The sequence below is a fragment of the Aspergillus pseudonomiae genome (genome assembly GCF_009193645.1).
Source record: "Aspergillus pseudonomiae strain CBS 119388 unplaced genomic scaffold BDV37scaffold_2, whole genome shotgun sequence".
Lineage (NCBI taxonomy): Eukaryota > Fungi > Ascomycota > Eurotiomycetes > Eurotiales > Aspergillaceae > Aspergillus > Aspergillus pseudonomiae.
This window is the reverse complement of record NW_022475994.1, coordinates 497,867-510,870: the sequence shown is the minus strand read 5'-3', so window position 1 is coordinate 510,870 and position 13,004 is coordinate 497,867. Positions and strand designations below refer to the sequence as shown.

At 47.5% G+C, this 13,004-nt stretch overlaps 3 protein-coding genes across 3 annotated transcripts; 2 read left to right on the top strand and 1 right to left on the bottom strand.

Annotated features, from left to right (window-relative positions):
- Nucleotides 1–5,972: 5,972 nt before the first annotated feature.
- Nucleotides 5,973–7,161, top strand: BDV37DRAFT_277931 (class I SAM-dependent methyltransferase; the record flags this gene model as incomplete). Its single annotated transcript, XM_032085906.1, has 3 exons — nucleotides 5,973–5,998; nucleotides 6,098–6,177; nucleotides 6,236–7,161. 3 exons carry the CDS (start codon nucleotides 5,973–5,975, stop codon nucleotides 7,159–7,161), a joined length of 1,032 nt encoding a protein of 343 aa, XP_031946909.1.
- A 554-nt stretch (nucleotides 7,162–7,715) lies between these two features.
- BDV37DRAFT_236334 (uncharacterized protein) lies at nucleotides 7,716–10,228 on the top strand. Its single transcript, XM_032080596.1, has 2 exons — nucleotides 7,716–8,093; nucleotides 8,162–10,228. Exons 1-2 carry the CDS (start codon nucleotides 7,778–7,780, stop codon nucleotides 10,075–10,077), a joined length of 2,232 nt encoding a protein of 743 aa, XP_031946908.1. The 5' UTR covers nucleotides 7,716–7,777; the 3' UTR covers nucleotides 10,078–10,228.
- Nucleotides 10,229–10,293: 65 nt separating this feature from the next.
- Nucleotides 10,294–11,612, bottom strand: pup1 (proteasome core particle subunit beta 2). The gene is made up of 3 exons (XM_032080595.1): nucleotides 11,326–11,612; nucleotides 11,209–11,256; nucleotides 10,294–11,106 (listed from the first exon to the last, which is right to left on the bottom strand). The coding sequence occupies exons 1-3, from the start codon at nucleotides 11,449–11,451 to the stop codon at nucleotides 10,462–10,464; spliced, it is 819 nt and encodes a 272-aa protein (XP_031946907.1). The 5' UTR covers nucleotides 11,452–11,612; the 3' UTR covers nucleotides 10,294–10,461.
- Between the last annotated feature and the right edge of the window lie 1,392 nt (nucleotides 11,613–13,004).

Genomic DNA, 13,004 nt, shown 5'->3' with positions numbered 1-13,004 from the left:
CCTACCCCTAGTGACAGATGGAGGGATTAGTGTTTCCAGGTTGGGTTTTCGCCTACCGTTTAGACTCCTTGTTAAGAGAGGGGAAACTAAAGAAAAAGAACTGTTCACGGGTTTATCCTTGCTTCCACCCTTGTTACGTTCTAGATGCCCCAATATTACATATGTGCTATAGTCTTATCTGGAGTTTCCATGACACATTAGCGTTTCTTAATTATTACGTGTAACTCAATAGCAGGCAACTTGCTAGTATTATCAGTTTTACCCCGTCCCGAGGGGCACTATCGAAGAATATTTCTTCATCCTGACGTCAAGTTGGCTTCAGTGCGAATGTTGCCATCTGTCAAAGGACGGACTAGACCCTCACCTGCATGCTTGGCTTGCCGGAGAAATACCCAGAGTTAAACGAGCAATGACTCAATTAGGTATTTCCACAACACCAGGCTATGCTACAGCAAAGATACACCAGAGTGACTCCAAATCCCGATGATCGTTACCACTGGCGTTAACTAAAAAGGGGGGTAATCTGCGATGTAACATCTTATTTTTGCTTTTTGACAGAATCTTAGGTGGACATTCATCCTGCCGCGTCCTATCAACAAGCGCATATGCGTCTCGGCCAGGACGAAATTTGAGAAAAGTCCAGGGTCCATTGCACTTATGCATGGCCTTTGTACGGCGAGTAGGCAGAGGAAATGTCTGGTGGATAGATTTCCCCTCCCACTGAAACTGTTGGACGTGCATATAAACCATGCCAATTGGGGGTTTGCGAGGGAGAATCCTTTCAGCTTGGGTGCCACTAGCAATCCCTGCAGCGGCTTCTTTAGCTTCGCTTTGCCAGGTCGCTAAGTGCCTTGAACCCTCCAGATCCGAGGATTTGGTTATGGAAAAACAAGTCGTATGACATACTATCGGCTGACAGACGATCAATTTGAGAGATACTCACTGAGAGAACTATCTTAGCTTCTGAACGTTTCTCGCTTTTTCTTTTTTTCGGCAGGGACGCGGATCCCAAATGTACTACTCCTGCAATATGGTGGCTGGGCCGGGCATATCCGGCCTGTGAGTTGATGACAGCCGGTCACCAAGAAACCCTAGGACCATTTCGGGTCACAAGAACTCCAGAGTATGCGTAAGTTCCACTATCCGCAACCGTAATCCAATAGTTATTTGGGTGTTTTGGATGTGGACGAAGATCCAGGCTTGTAGGTCTTGGCGATTCCTTCGTTGCCCTTTCCTTACGAGGTAAAGAGTAAATTATCATGGCCTTGAACTCGTGACGGAGCTCAACCTTAATAGGCGAAGGAGATGCCGAGAGTCGTTGGGCCATCCATCATGAACATGTACAGAGATGAGTGTCTATTTGACGAAAATATGGCTCTTCCCTACAGAAGCAATACGTCGAGTCTAGCTCGCAAGGACAAGGTCTATGTATGTATATACGTACTCCGTACGTATGTATACGCATACAACGAACGCTTAAAAATTCTCTGAAAGTATATCACAATATTATCTACTTAATGCGGTATGGTACATCGCTTCTACATGGGTAATCACACCTTCATACGTGCCTAACCCTGTGGCAGCCCGATAAAGTACATGCTAGAAGCCAAGCAATGGCGCTCGACACGCACAAAATACTAATATAGTCCGGCTCAGCTCATGCATACTTTCATGTCCAGGGATAAAATGGAGATTCCAGATAGGCTGGTTACAGTTCAGCCTAATTTCCGTATAGGTGTACTTGTCAGCCGCCGGATTGAAGGTCGGGGCGTTGTTCGTCTGATTGAGAAAATTTTTCGCCTGTTTCTTTCACTACCTACGAGTTTCCACCTGAAACTTCTCTCAACAATGTAAATCTGCTCGCGGCCGTGACCCGAAAATTAGAGTCAATGGACAGCTGCTCACAATGGTAATAGAGGACGAAACTGCCCAGTGAACATTGTTAAGGCACGTAGATGGGACGGCTCACAGTGATACACAACATGAGAGGGGGAGATGGGGTCAAACAGCCGTTGAGATGACTTGTCTCATCTACCAACAGATGGATATACCCACCGTGCAGTAGCCAACATCACTATGCTTTACTAGGAACTAGTAGCAGCACACTATGGATTAGTAGAGGAGTGCTGAGCTGAAAAATTCCAATCCCCGAGAGGAATCACCAATCGACTGTTGACAGCACTTGTCTCCACCCTATTGCCCGGGTAAGTTGCTTAGATTTGTCAGAGTTTAAGGCCGCTGGGCGGCGCCCACGACAGCCTTCTGCACCTTGGAAATCCAGTTCCCCTACGAAAGGGTGCTGCAGCCTTGATGCACGCTTCATCAGCCTTGCAATAGGTAAGATGCTCCGATAACCTTGTATTTGAATCTCTGTGCATACTGGAGGACTACTGAGGTACCAAGTAGTTAACGATCATCAAATAGTTGAGCGGGTGGCGTAGTCTATCTCATCTTTCTCCTAAGACCAAGGCATCCGAGGAATTCCCGAGGTCACCATATCATTAAAGGGTACAAGCTTTCGTGCGAAAAAATAGTGCCATTGTCACGTTCCAATGTATATTCCTTACGCGTCACAGTCGGTAAACGCCGATGCACTCGGAAATTTATATGGGGAAGATTATGGAGTACACGATGCGATACTCGACACTATGTGCCGCGTCAACAATATTGCGAAATATACCCAGTATAACAGCGTGCTCTACGTGTAGATAGAGTCACGGTAGTACGGTACTGCGTTTGATCGTGGTTCCCCTAACCGTACTCGGTTGTGCATTGACACTACGTGCATATATATTGAGCGTTGAATGGGAGGTGGTGAACTCAGCATAGGATCTGAGTACAATGAGGATTACTCTGTGGCATATGTTTTGAGAGTGTATGTGTCCGTTATATACCAGCCTCTATCAATCGGAATTTTACTTGGACTACAATTGTTCCTGTTGGGAAAATTATTGTTTATACTCCGTACTCTGCAATAGATCCACAACCGCCGTATTCCGAAAGGTGGCTAGTAGATCCTTAAGGTGTCGTGTTTTCAACTATTTACTGTACATCTACCAATCAACGACAGGAATTCTCTAAGAAGAACCAGTAGAAGCGTACAACCGAGGCCCCTCCTACCGTATTCGCGAGCAGTGGAGGTCTACCAAGTACTTAAAATTTTAGGGTACCATACATTGAGTACAGGAGCAATTCACCAAACGCTCTATCAGCTGCAGGTGCGTCCATTTCAGTGTAATTGGCCTCGGGTAAGATTTGGTCACTGCCAGATAATGGATGCTCTCTCCATCTGTTTTTCTTCCTTATTCCGTCGCCTGAAATACTCTAACTAGTTGATACAGGAGTATGTAAGGGACATGCGTCGGACCAACATTCCTTATGTATGGTACGCCCGGGACTTTGAACCAAGGATACAAGATTCATCTCGCTTGACTGCTCTTCTCGAACTTGTCCCGAGCGGATGCCACGGGCATAATCGGCGGGGCGCATTCTACAATTTACCTCAAGACCCCTGGCTGAGAAAGCTGAGATAGCCTACTACTCAGTGGTCTACAGACTTGATTAGTCGTGCTTTGCAAGGTTGTGTAATCTGCGATGAGGGAAAAAAAGATCATGTCCTGCCTACACCGTGGCGGTTACTCGGGAAGAACATGGACATGGGATGAGTGTATCCCATAGATTGCGAATACTAGTACTCTTTAATGCGGATGTTGCTCCGAGGTTTTAAAGTGGAGCGATAATACACTAGAATATCATTAGTAATAACGCTAATACAAATAGCGGAAAAAGAATAAGAGCCGACTTTTTAAAAAGTCTCATATTTGACCAGGTTACAAACGGTGTCCTCTGCCGAAACAGTATTTCAAATAGTGATAATAAAGGGGGGTTCCCGGCGGAGAGAAACTTGGAGTTTTAAGTGGGACAGAAGTGGAGGGTAATTCCGTCGGTGTGGGTGGGTCAGGGATCCGACAGCCTGGATAGCGGTAACTTTCCTTCACCTGTGTCACCACGGAGAAAATTAAAGTGAAATACAAAAGAGGAGGCGTCTGTCAATCACGGGCGGTTGGGAAAGGGGACTTGCTTGTTGGTCGACTTAGGCTATATTTGCTTTTTTCCTTTCTTTCAATTATCTATAAATTTGAATTCGGGCGACTGCCATAAATCATCCGCGGTCATCCTGATAGGACAATGCCAAACCCATGCATAGCGTCATCCAATGGCTCCAGTCGTCTTATGGAATAAAGAGCGACCCATGGATGGAAAATTCCCAGCAGTGTGGTACCAACAGTCATTGGATCCCGGCTTCTGTTGAAGATCATTTCACTCTTACCTCTGTACGGTACTAGTGGTACTGTTCTCTTACCACTACCTGGCAACTAGACAGTACTTTGTTATTAGGTAGCAATGATAAGTGTGGCTTGACCGATGTGAAAGGGCTGCTGGACCCTCTTCCCTGCTAGGTTGTTTCTGCCTGACGTACCGAAGTTAGAACTTACAAGCCACCACTGATTTGCCCACTTCGTATTGTCCTCGTTCTTGTCACTGACTCTCCCGGCAGCTTGGGACGCCCGTGCTTTTTCTCCTTAGTTCTTAAGAGCCGGGACCAGCTGGCAGGGGTATACCGGTTACACAAGAAGCCGACTCATGGTTAGAGCATTAGTTTGTGCTATAGTATATACTAAACTACTGGTTTATGCTCTTTACACATGGTTAGTGGGCCTTTTGCCCGCTCGAGAAGGGGCTTCTGAGATGCCTTGTGATTTTCGCAAGTGTTTGTAATGTTGTACACAGAAATCAGACGAACAAATGAAATGCTTGTCTTGAGGTGATGACTGTCGACATCTTAGAGTCGAGTGAGTTGACTATCTACAGTAGTTCCCGTTCATATGGACCGTACACTGCATGAAAGAAAAGTTTCCGAAGAGCAGCTCTAGTACGGATACTCTTTGAAATCCCAATGGAGTGGGTAATTTTCTCATTGACTTCTTGTTTTAATTTTATTATTTTTTCCTCCCGCCGCCGCCCGAACCGTTCAAGATAATTTGACACATCCTGTATTGTATTTACAAATTGCGGATATACAGTACATCGACCTGATAACTCTATAAGTTTTTTTTCCGTTTTCTTTTGTTTAATTTTTTTTAACCTTTTGCCCCTTGTCAATTTTCTGGTTGAAAATTTTCTAAAGAAGGACAAGAATTATGCAATAATTATCGGCATGGCCGCCTGTTTTAAAAAAAAGGCCCCCTAAGCACATTACTATTACAAAGTGATTTTCTTCGCTCTCATCCTTTTAGGTTATGATTAACTCCGTCCTGCTAAAGTCAAACTTAATCCATGCTGCCGGGTTCGAGGAAGGAAATTAAAAAAGAAGGAAAAGGCAGCCGACCACTAGGTTACGACTCCGTACGGTGTCCGGTTACCCTTCTAAATCAACGGAGTCCCTAACCCACACGATCGGGTCCCCCCTGTCTAGACTAGCTGGGGAGGAATGGCATGAGCCTACCGAGTACCAGGCTACTTTAAGTATAATTCTTTTTCTAGTTCCGTGGCACCGAAAGTATCGAATTTCGCACTGTTTCATATGCGCGTTCTGCACTGCATATGGTGATAATTATAACTGGGATCGCCATTATTCTTCATCAATATCATTCCTATCACCTGTCTTCTTGTAAATATTGATCACCAATAAGCCGTCGAGTTTGGCTCCTATCTCTTGGTCTCTTCTTCCAACTGATCCTCCCGGTTGTTTGATTTTGAAAACTAATAGCCACCCCACTCGAGGTCAATTTCCTAGCCCCAGAGCGCAGAACCCGTCAGTATGGGTGCAAGGCCGGCTGTAAGCCTTTCCCTTTCTTAGTTCCATCACAATCCCTCTGTTTCACGCTCAGTTGTTAAAAGTAACGGCTGCTTTCCCATAAATCCAGCCCTCATCATCTTGCTTCGTACCACTCAAGTGACACTCACTAATAATGTCTCAGGAATCTAGTCGTGACTAGTAAGTCTCTAATATTCACCTCATGACGCCTGTCCAATTCAGCCATAGTCAAAGTAGGACTGAGTTGCTTGGAACCTTGGAACTAATAGCTGTAAACAGTGACACTCAGTCATTGACGGCCAGTGTAACAGATTATCCCATTGAGAATGGCAGACGATACCATAAGTACCATGAAGGATGTATGTTGTCTGCTCTTGATAACATGATGTTCTTGAGCTCTCTGACTAACATTTTCAGCGTATATATACCCGAACGATGAGCAGGAGCTGGATCGGTTGGACATGCAACACCATATGATAAAAATGGTCAACGACGGACGCCTGTTTCTTGCTCCACTAGAACACCCCAAGCGAATCCTTGATATCGGCACTGGCTCTGGAATATGGCCCATCGAGATGGGTAAGTATTCCTTCCGTATCTCGACGCCACTTTCGAACAATCCCTTACCATTTTCTTTCTACGCAGCGCCCGTCTTCCCAGAAGCCGAGATAATAGGCACCGATCTTTCGCCCGTTCAACCAAACGAAGTTCCTGAAAACGTTCACTTTCTAGTGGATGATGCTACTGAAGATGAATGGTTATGGGGCTCCGACCACTTTGACCTCATCCACACAGGGCACATGTCAGGATCCTTACCCTCATTTAAAGAACTCCTACGCAAGGCTTTGAATCACCTGAAGCCAGGAGGCTATATGGAATGCCATGAATTCGACCCGAAACCAAAGTGCGATGACGGCACAATGCCACCGGACGACCCTGAAAAGTTCAGTGAATTTGCTCTGCACGACTGGTGTGATCTAAACATCCGCTCTGGCCAGATCACAGATCCCCCACGGCAGTTTCGTGTAGCCCACAGAATTGCTCGTTGGATGAGAGAGGTTGGATTTGTGGATGTACAAGAACGCATCAAGAAAGTTCCGAACAACCCATGGCCTACCGACCCGCACATGAAAGAAATTGGCAAATGGAATGAGGCAAACTGGCTAGAAGCCTTATCGGGATGGTCCTACAAACCTCTTACTGCCTTGGGCTGGTCGAAACCCGAAATCGAGGTATTCCTGGTTGACGTCAGGAAAAGTATCCAGAACCGCGACGTTCACAGTTACTTGGACTTTTTTGTCGTGACGGGACGAAAGCCACTACCAGGGGAGCAAAATCCATGATGTATCCCCTCATCACTTCTCCAAACTCTCCTGTTTATATACACTTTTGACCTTACTTTTCTCTCGATTTGTTGGTTTTATTGGCGTGCATTAGCATAAGATACCATTGACTGAAAAAAGTTATGCATGGGAAGGCGTGCAGGGCGCTCTTCCCCTTTATTCATTGTTGCTTGCCACATCCTCCTCCGCTTTGATTTTCTCTTTAGTTTCTCTTTGGCTATTTCAATCTTCCTTCACTGCTAAATATATCTCATGGCTTTGAAAAGAGCATCTGCGCTGAAGACTGTCATTAAGCAGTCACTAGCTCAGGGCTGAGAAGACATCTGAATGAATGGATCTATATATATATAGTCACAAGGGCCATAGTTGCCAATATTTTGCAATATAAGACGACCAAGAACAACCAAGGCAGCATTTATCTGGGTTTCTATGCAAGGGCACAGAAGTGCAGCCTGAGGTATGTAAATCGGACAATTCTGGTTGGTGCGGACCATAGCTTAGTCAGCCCGACTGGGGAACTCCGTGAGCAACTTTCCTCCGTCAACGATTCCCTAGTCACCCATAGCTACCGACAGCTCTCGGGCATTCAATTGCTGTCGCATGCTTTCGTTCCCTCATGTCTTTCGGTAGACATGCATATAGGCATGCTGTACCGCCTTCCTCACACTCCTTAGTTGATCATGTATGGATTAGCGAAGATTTCCTCGCGTCAACGTTCCGACGGTTCGCAAACGGCCAAAGACGCTATGAGAGCCGAGTGCCGGGACCTCTAGAAGCACGGAGACGGTTAGCAAAAAGAAGGAATACTGCACTGGCTAGTCTAGTGGGGTCGGGGCCACTGGATGACATTGGGTGTTTGTTTGGGCGCAATGGACGGGAGCACATGAAATGGGTTGGTGGGCAATCACGGAACGCACCGCGTGAGGCTCAAGGTAGGCGCCTATCGGATAAGAGTATATATGCTCAATTGGCATCCAGCAGAGTATCTAATGTATTTCAGGGTCAGCTTTTTACGCAATGGGTGCACCGGCTTATCCTTTGCCCTTTTACAATGAGACCACCGAATCGAATGAACTCTCCAGATCATCCGGGTGGCAGGGATCTTCATATCTGGCCGACAAGGCGTCTCTCGAGCAATGCTTGGCGGAATCTTTGAAGGACTGTCAGACGATAACGGCCATCAAGGATGTTGTTCGAAAACTGCGAATCGATCTTCAGCAGGAGCCTGCATACAGCCGGTTAATATTCGAGCATCTACTGTCGCAATCGATCAACCACACGTGCGCCACCGACGGGCTCATTGAGTTTCTAGATGATCCGCACTTGAACACTCGGGGAGCAGGGAATTATCTTTGCACAGTGGAGCATTTCGTTTCTCGCGGTGCAGACCTATCCAAACGGTCCGTTCTCCTAGGCAACGTTACTACGGCACTGGAGCTGGGAAGAGTGCCTGAAAATGAATTATGCCAGATCATAAGGGTTCTGTTTGAAAGAGTCATTGGAGATGATGTGGTGAGACAACGGGACGCGAGAATTCTGACAGCTTACTATAGGAGGATGTGGGATGCGATTGGAAGGTGCAATATCTACGAATACGAAAACCTGGATACAGAAACAATTGAGACATGGCTGGAGGGATTGGAGAAGATGGACATGTACGACTCTTTTATCTTGGCAAGAGACATAATCAGCGCGACGCAAGATCGTTCTTGGGCTCCGTTGTTCATTACACGGTTCTTGAAGTTCTCCTTGGATCATAAAACGGACGGTGACTACATAAGCGGGCTCTTGAATTGCTTTACACCTGATGAGGCCTCTCTTTGCATAATCTCTGTTACCGAATTACTGGCTGCGTCCCGGAAACAGCACCTGTTTGAGATGTGGCAGGACCACTTACGCCGTCTTCAGAACATCCCCGGCCTTGTTTCCTCGTCTGCCTGGAGTGACATGCCAGTCACCACATCACTCAGTACCTCTTGTTTGACACAGGAACAACGGATAATTTTGCGACTCTGGGTCTTGCGAACCTTTAGCGAATACCTTCCTGAAGGGCCACTATGGCGACATGTTGTGAGGGCCACAGATTATCCTGTATCCCGCCTTCTGAGCCTCTACAAAAGCCGCGTGGACAATTTCAACGCAGAGAGCTTTTTGAGCAGCCTCGTAGGAGGAATCCATGACCTGGGTATACCACCTAGCGGTCTTTTGATGCTATCCGTTCACTTGACTACCGGAAAGCGGATGACAAAAGCGACCCGGCGTACTTTGAATAGGCTAGAGTCATCAAACGTCTCACTTCTGGACATCTTCGCAAATGGGGATGCTTACAGGAAGACAGTTCCTCACCTCTTTTCGGACTTCGAAAGGTTGGTCCGGCAAATTAATGTTACCAGCCCTTCATTCCTGGAGAACAGTATCCAGATTGCAAGTACCGGCGATTCTCAGAATGTCTGGACTTTAATTCGGCTACTCCGTTGTCACACACCTCTGAAAATCGCCTTGTCAAGATCATGGGGGCCTGTTCCAGACGCTTCTCAAAAGGCCCTTGTACGCTACTATCCGGAGGCTAGAACCAGCGAGTGCCCAGATCCCCACGCCGCCCTTGATATGGTGCACCTCATCGCCATATCTATTGCTAGCTCGAAGCAGCTGAGTGCACGCCGTGCTTACGGCCTGATTCAATGGCTCTATCGTTTCTTAGTAAAACACGGTGCGCCCGTGAAACCTTCCCTTGTGCGTGCTATGTACCATGTCGGGGTGGTACGGTACCGAAGGGAGGGGCTGCGCCTTTCATCCATGCAATACGCATATATATTAGATCTTGTGGAGGAGGTCGAAGGACCCGAAGTCCTAGATATCATGGTGCCAAGGGTTGGCCAATCTGATTCATACGCTAGTCAGCTTGAGTTGCAATGACCCTCGTCTCGTCTTCTCTGGGATTTAAAAGATAATACGGAACGCTTGTGTTCTGTACAAACTTTTGGAGCGATTATGAAATATACCCAGTTGTCTTTTGACGTTGTGTATACTACATTACTTTTGTAAATACAATTATGCAATTGTTAGCAGATAAATTTGATCGGTTGAATATCGATTGAGAAATGTGTTCTCCAGTATTCAACCAACACCTACCGACTGTCAGAGGGGACCTGTATATTTACACGTGTTTGGTTCGCAGGCTCTATACTGAATAATAATAGAAACCAAAACTATTGCGAAATACTCATCATGTAATTCCTTCGTGCGTGATTCAATGTAATAAATAATAAGGCTCTGACAAATATCGGTTTACTTTCTAACTCACGAGTCCACCTCCATCAGATTAGGGTCCCCGGAAGCCTCTTCCACAGTGACATATTTCCTCATATCCTCCTTGCTAATAATCTTCTGGTTCAAATAGGCCGTCGTGCCTCTGGGGAAGCGGTAATTGCGTTCCTTTTCACCACGCTCGTTGGGCTTGATATAGTTCCGCAGGAGTTGCGTGGGCTTGTCCTTCTCAATGACACAAACGTCGACATTGCTACCCGATCCCAAATCGTTGAAAATACCAGCCTTGATCGCCTCAGCACAGAGCTCGACCGCTTCCTCGCGGTTCAGGTTTGCCTTCCACGTCGACTCAAAAACGGACATGGCCGCCAACGATCCAGAACCCATAGTCACATACGGAAGTTTATCTGTCGAACCGTGGGCGTGGACTGTGTACAAACCGGTGCCAGTCGGGTCAACACCAGCTACCACCAGATATGCACCAATGTGTCCCTGGTAGCGGAAGAGGTGCTGCTTCAACATGGTCATGCAAGTGATTACTCGAGGGTCCCGGCCCGTTGAGAGGGAGTGCAGTTCGATGTTTGAACTAATCAGGGCGGTGGTGAACTCCGTGTCTGCAGCTGTACCAGCACCAGCACACCAGATCTTGGGCGAAATATAATGTAACTTCTCGCAGTTCTATATATCCCCCCAAGTACTATTAGTAAAGCTGCTTATCACGTAATAATGGTGGCTGCCACGGAAGACGGAGGATATGGTAAGCTTATGATCGGGTCGTACCTTGTCCGCTACAATGGGTCCGCTAGTAGCTCTGGTATCTGCCGCAATCTGTGATGAGGGTCAGCTTCGAAAGACAAAGGGTTGCAGGATCACTATCAGAATCCGGGTATAACATACCACAACACCATTGTCAAAGATACAGCCCACAATAGTGGTACCTGTGCTTGTAGCCTTAGGTAGAGGCACTCCCTTGGCGTGGAGAGCCGCGTTGCGGTTGTAGTTGGAGAAGTCAAAGCCGGTCATGGTGTCGGCGTGGAGTAATTATAGATTGGATAGAGGGACGGCCAAGTGGATTCAAGATACGAAGGGCTTCACCTTATCGAGCTATGCAGGACAGGCGGGTGATAAGGAAGGTGACGGGGATGAGAAGGAAACAGCTGTAGCTAGTCGGTTGGTGATGGCGGCGAGGTCGAGCTGGAGTGACGAAGCTCCCGCAGCCTGATCTCAGTGCCTCAGGCATTAAAGACGCTCGGCCCGTCAGAAGCTCTTGCTGTTTTTGCCCGTCGAGATCGTCCGCCGCCATTGCTTTTAATTGCTTGCCTGCTGTCAACTACCAGTCACAGAGCCGCGTGGCTTTTTTTGTTTACATCGCTCGGTTTCGGTGTGCAGGTTTTACTCTGTAGTATACCCATCCTCTCCCTCTTTACAATTCTCCCTTCCCTTGAGGGGAGGTATTCAAGATTTTTGCGCGCACTTGGCAACTTTTTAACCGGAGTCCCCAAGCACTCCAGCGTCGCTCATTTTCATCTTTACCACAGAGCCCCCCTTCTCCCCATGCTCCAAAGAGCAGGGTATCATTAGGCGACCGTCCCCGTTCAATATCAGCCGACTTTGACAGACTAAGAATGGCTTTCAGCTTCGGGGCGTCCAACCCCGCCGGCGGCAATGTTCCAGCGGAACTAGGATCTGAGCTCCCAGATGTCTATGCTGAGGTCCGTCGCGATCCTGTGCTTGCCATTGCTCTAGATCGCCGCAGACGAACTAACTGTGAATACAGGAAGTCGGTTTCAAAGGTGTCTCGAGCGACAGCAACGTCCGATTACTTCCTACCCCTTGGCCTGAAGATGCCCTTCCGGCTCCATCATCCTCACTTCTAGCTATCGCGCCCACGAAAGGCGTCATAGTCGGTGCGGGCCCCGACTCATTGGCAATTGCCTCCTCCTCCGCAATCAGGAAGGCTATTTCCGCTCCCACCGAAGACAAGGCCAAAACAAAACCCTTCCAACCACAAGCAACGATACCCCTTCCTGCACGTCCCACGCATATAGCCTTCACTTCAGGTGATGACGCCCTAGTACTAGCCACAGAGAATTGCTCTCAGCTTGTGGTCTACGAGACTACGAGTTTGTCGACAGGCAATGCGCAACCAGCCTTATCCATCCCAGCGAACGGTGCCACTTTTCGATCCCTTGCTCCGAACCCTGCGCCACCATCGGATGAGGCGCATTCGTCACTTGTCGCGCTCGTCACAACTAATGGTGAGCTCTTAGTTGCCAATCTCAAGGCGGGAAACCTAGTTTCGGGCCCGAATGGCAATGTCTTGAAAACTGGGGTGAGCTCCGTCTGCTGGAGTAACAAGGGGAAGCAACTCGTTGCTGGACTTGCTGATGGAACGGGTTACCAAATGACCCCAGATGGTACTCAGAAAGACATGATACCACGTCCTTCTGATCTAGAGGGAAACTGTCATGGTAACGACCAATGCTACGTCTCATAGGTTTTTCAATTAGCTAACTGAATCTAGTGTCGTCTATTGCTTGGCTAGAGAACGACATCTTTTTGATGGTGTATACGCC

What these genes read in the sequence shown, in the direction of transcription:
- BDV37DRAFT_236334 (XM_032080596.1), top strand. Translation starts at nt 7,778, where the DNA reads ATGTCTTTCGGTAGACATGCATATAGGCATGCTGTACCGCCTTCCTCA. An exon ending in CGCACCGCGTGAGGCTCAAG is followed by an intron (nt 8,094 to 8,161) that starts GTAGGCGCCTAT and finishes AATGTATTTCAG; the next exon opens with GGTCAGCTTTTTACGCAATG.
- pup1 (XM_032080595.1), bottom strand. Translation starts at nt 11,451, where the DNA reads ATGACCGGCTTTGACTTCTCCAACTACAACCGCAACGCGGCTCTCCAC. An exon ending in TCTTTGACAATGGTGTTGTG is followed by an intron (nt 11,257 to 11,325) that starts GTATGTTATACC and finishes CCCTCATCACAG; the next exon opens with ATTGCGGCAGATACCAGAGC. An exon ending in GACCCATTGTAGCGGACAAG is followed by an intron (nt 11,107 to 11,208) that starts GTACGACCCGAT and finishes GGGGATATATAG; the next exon opens with AACTGCGAGAAGTTACATTA.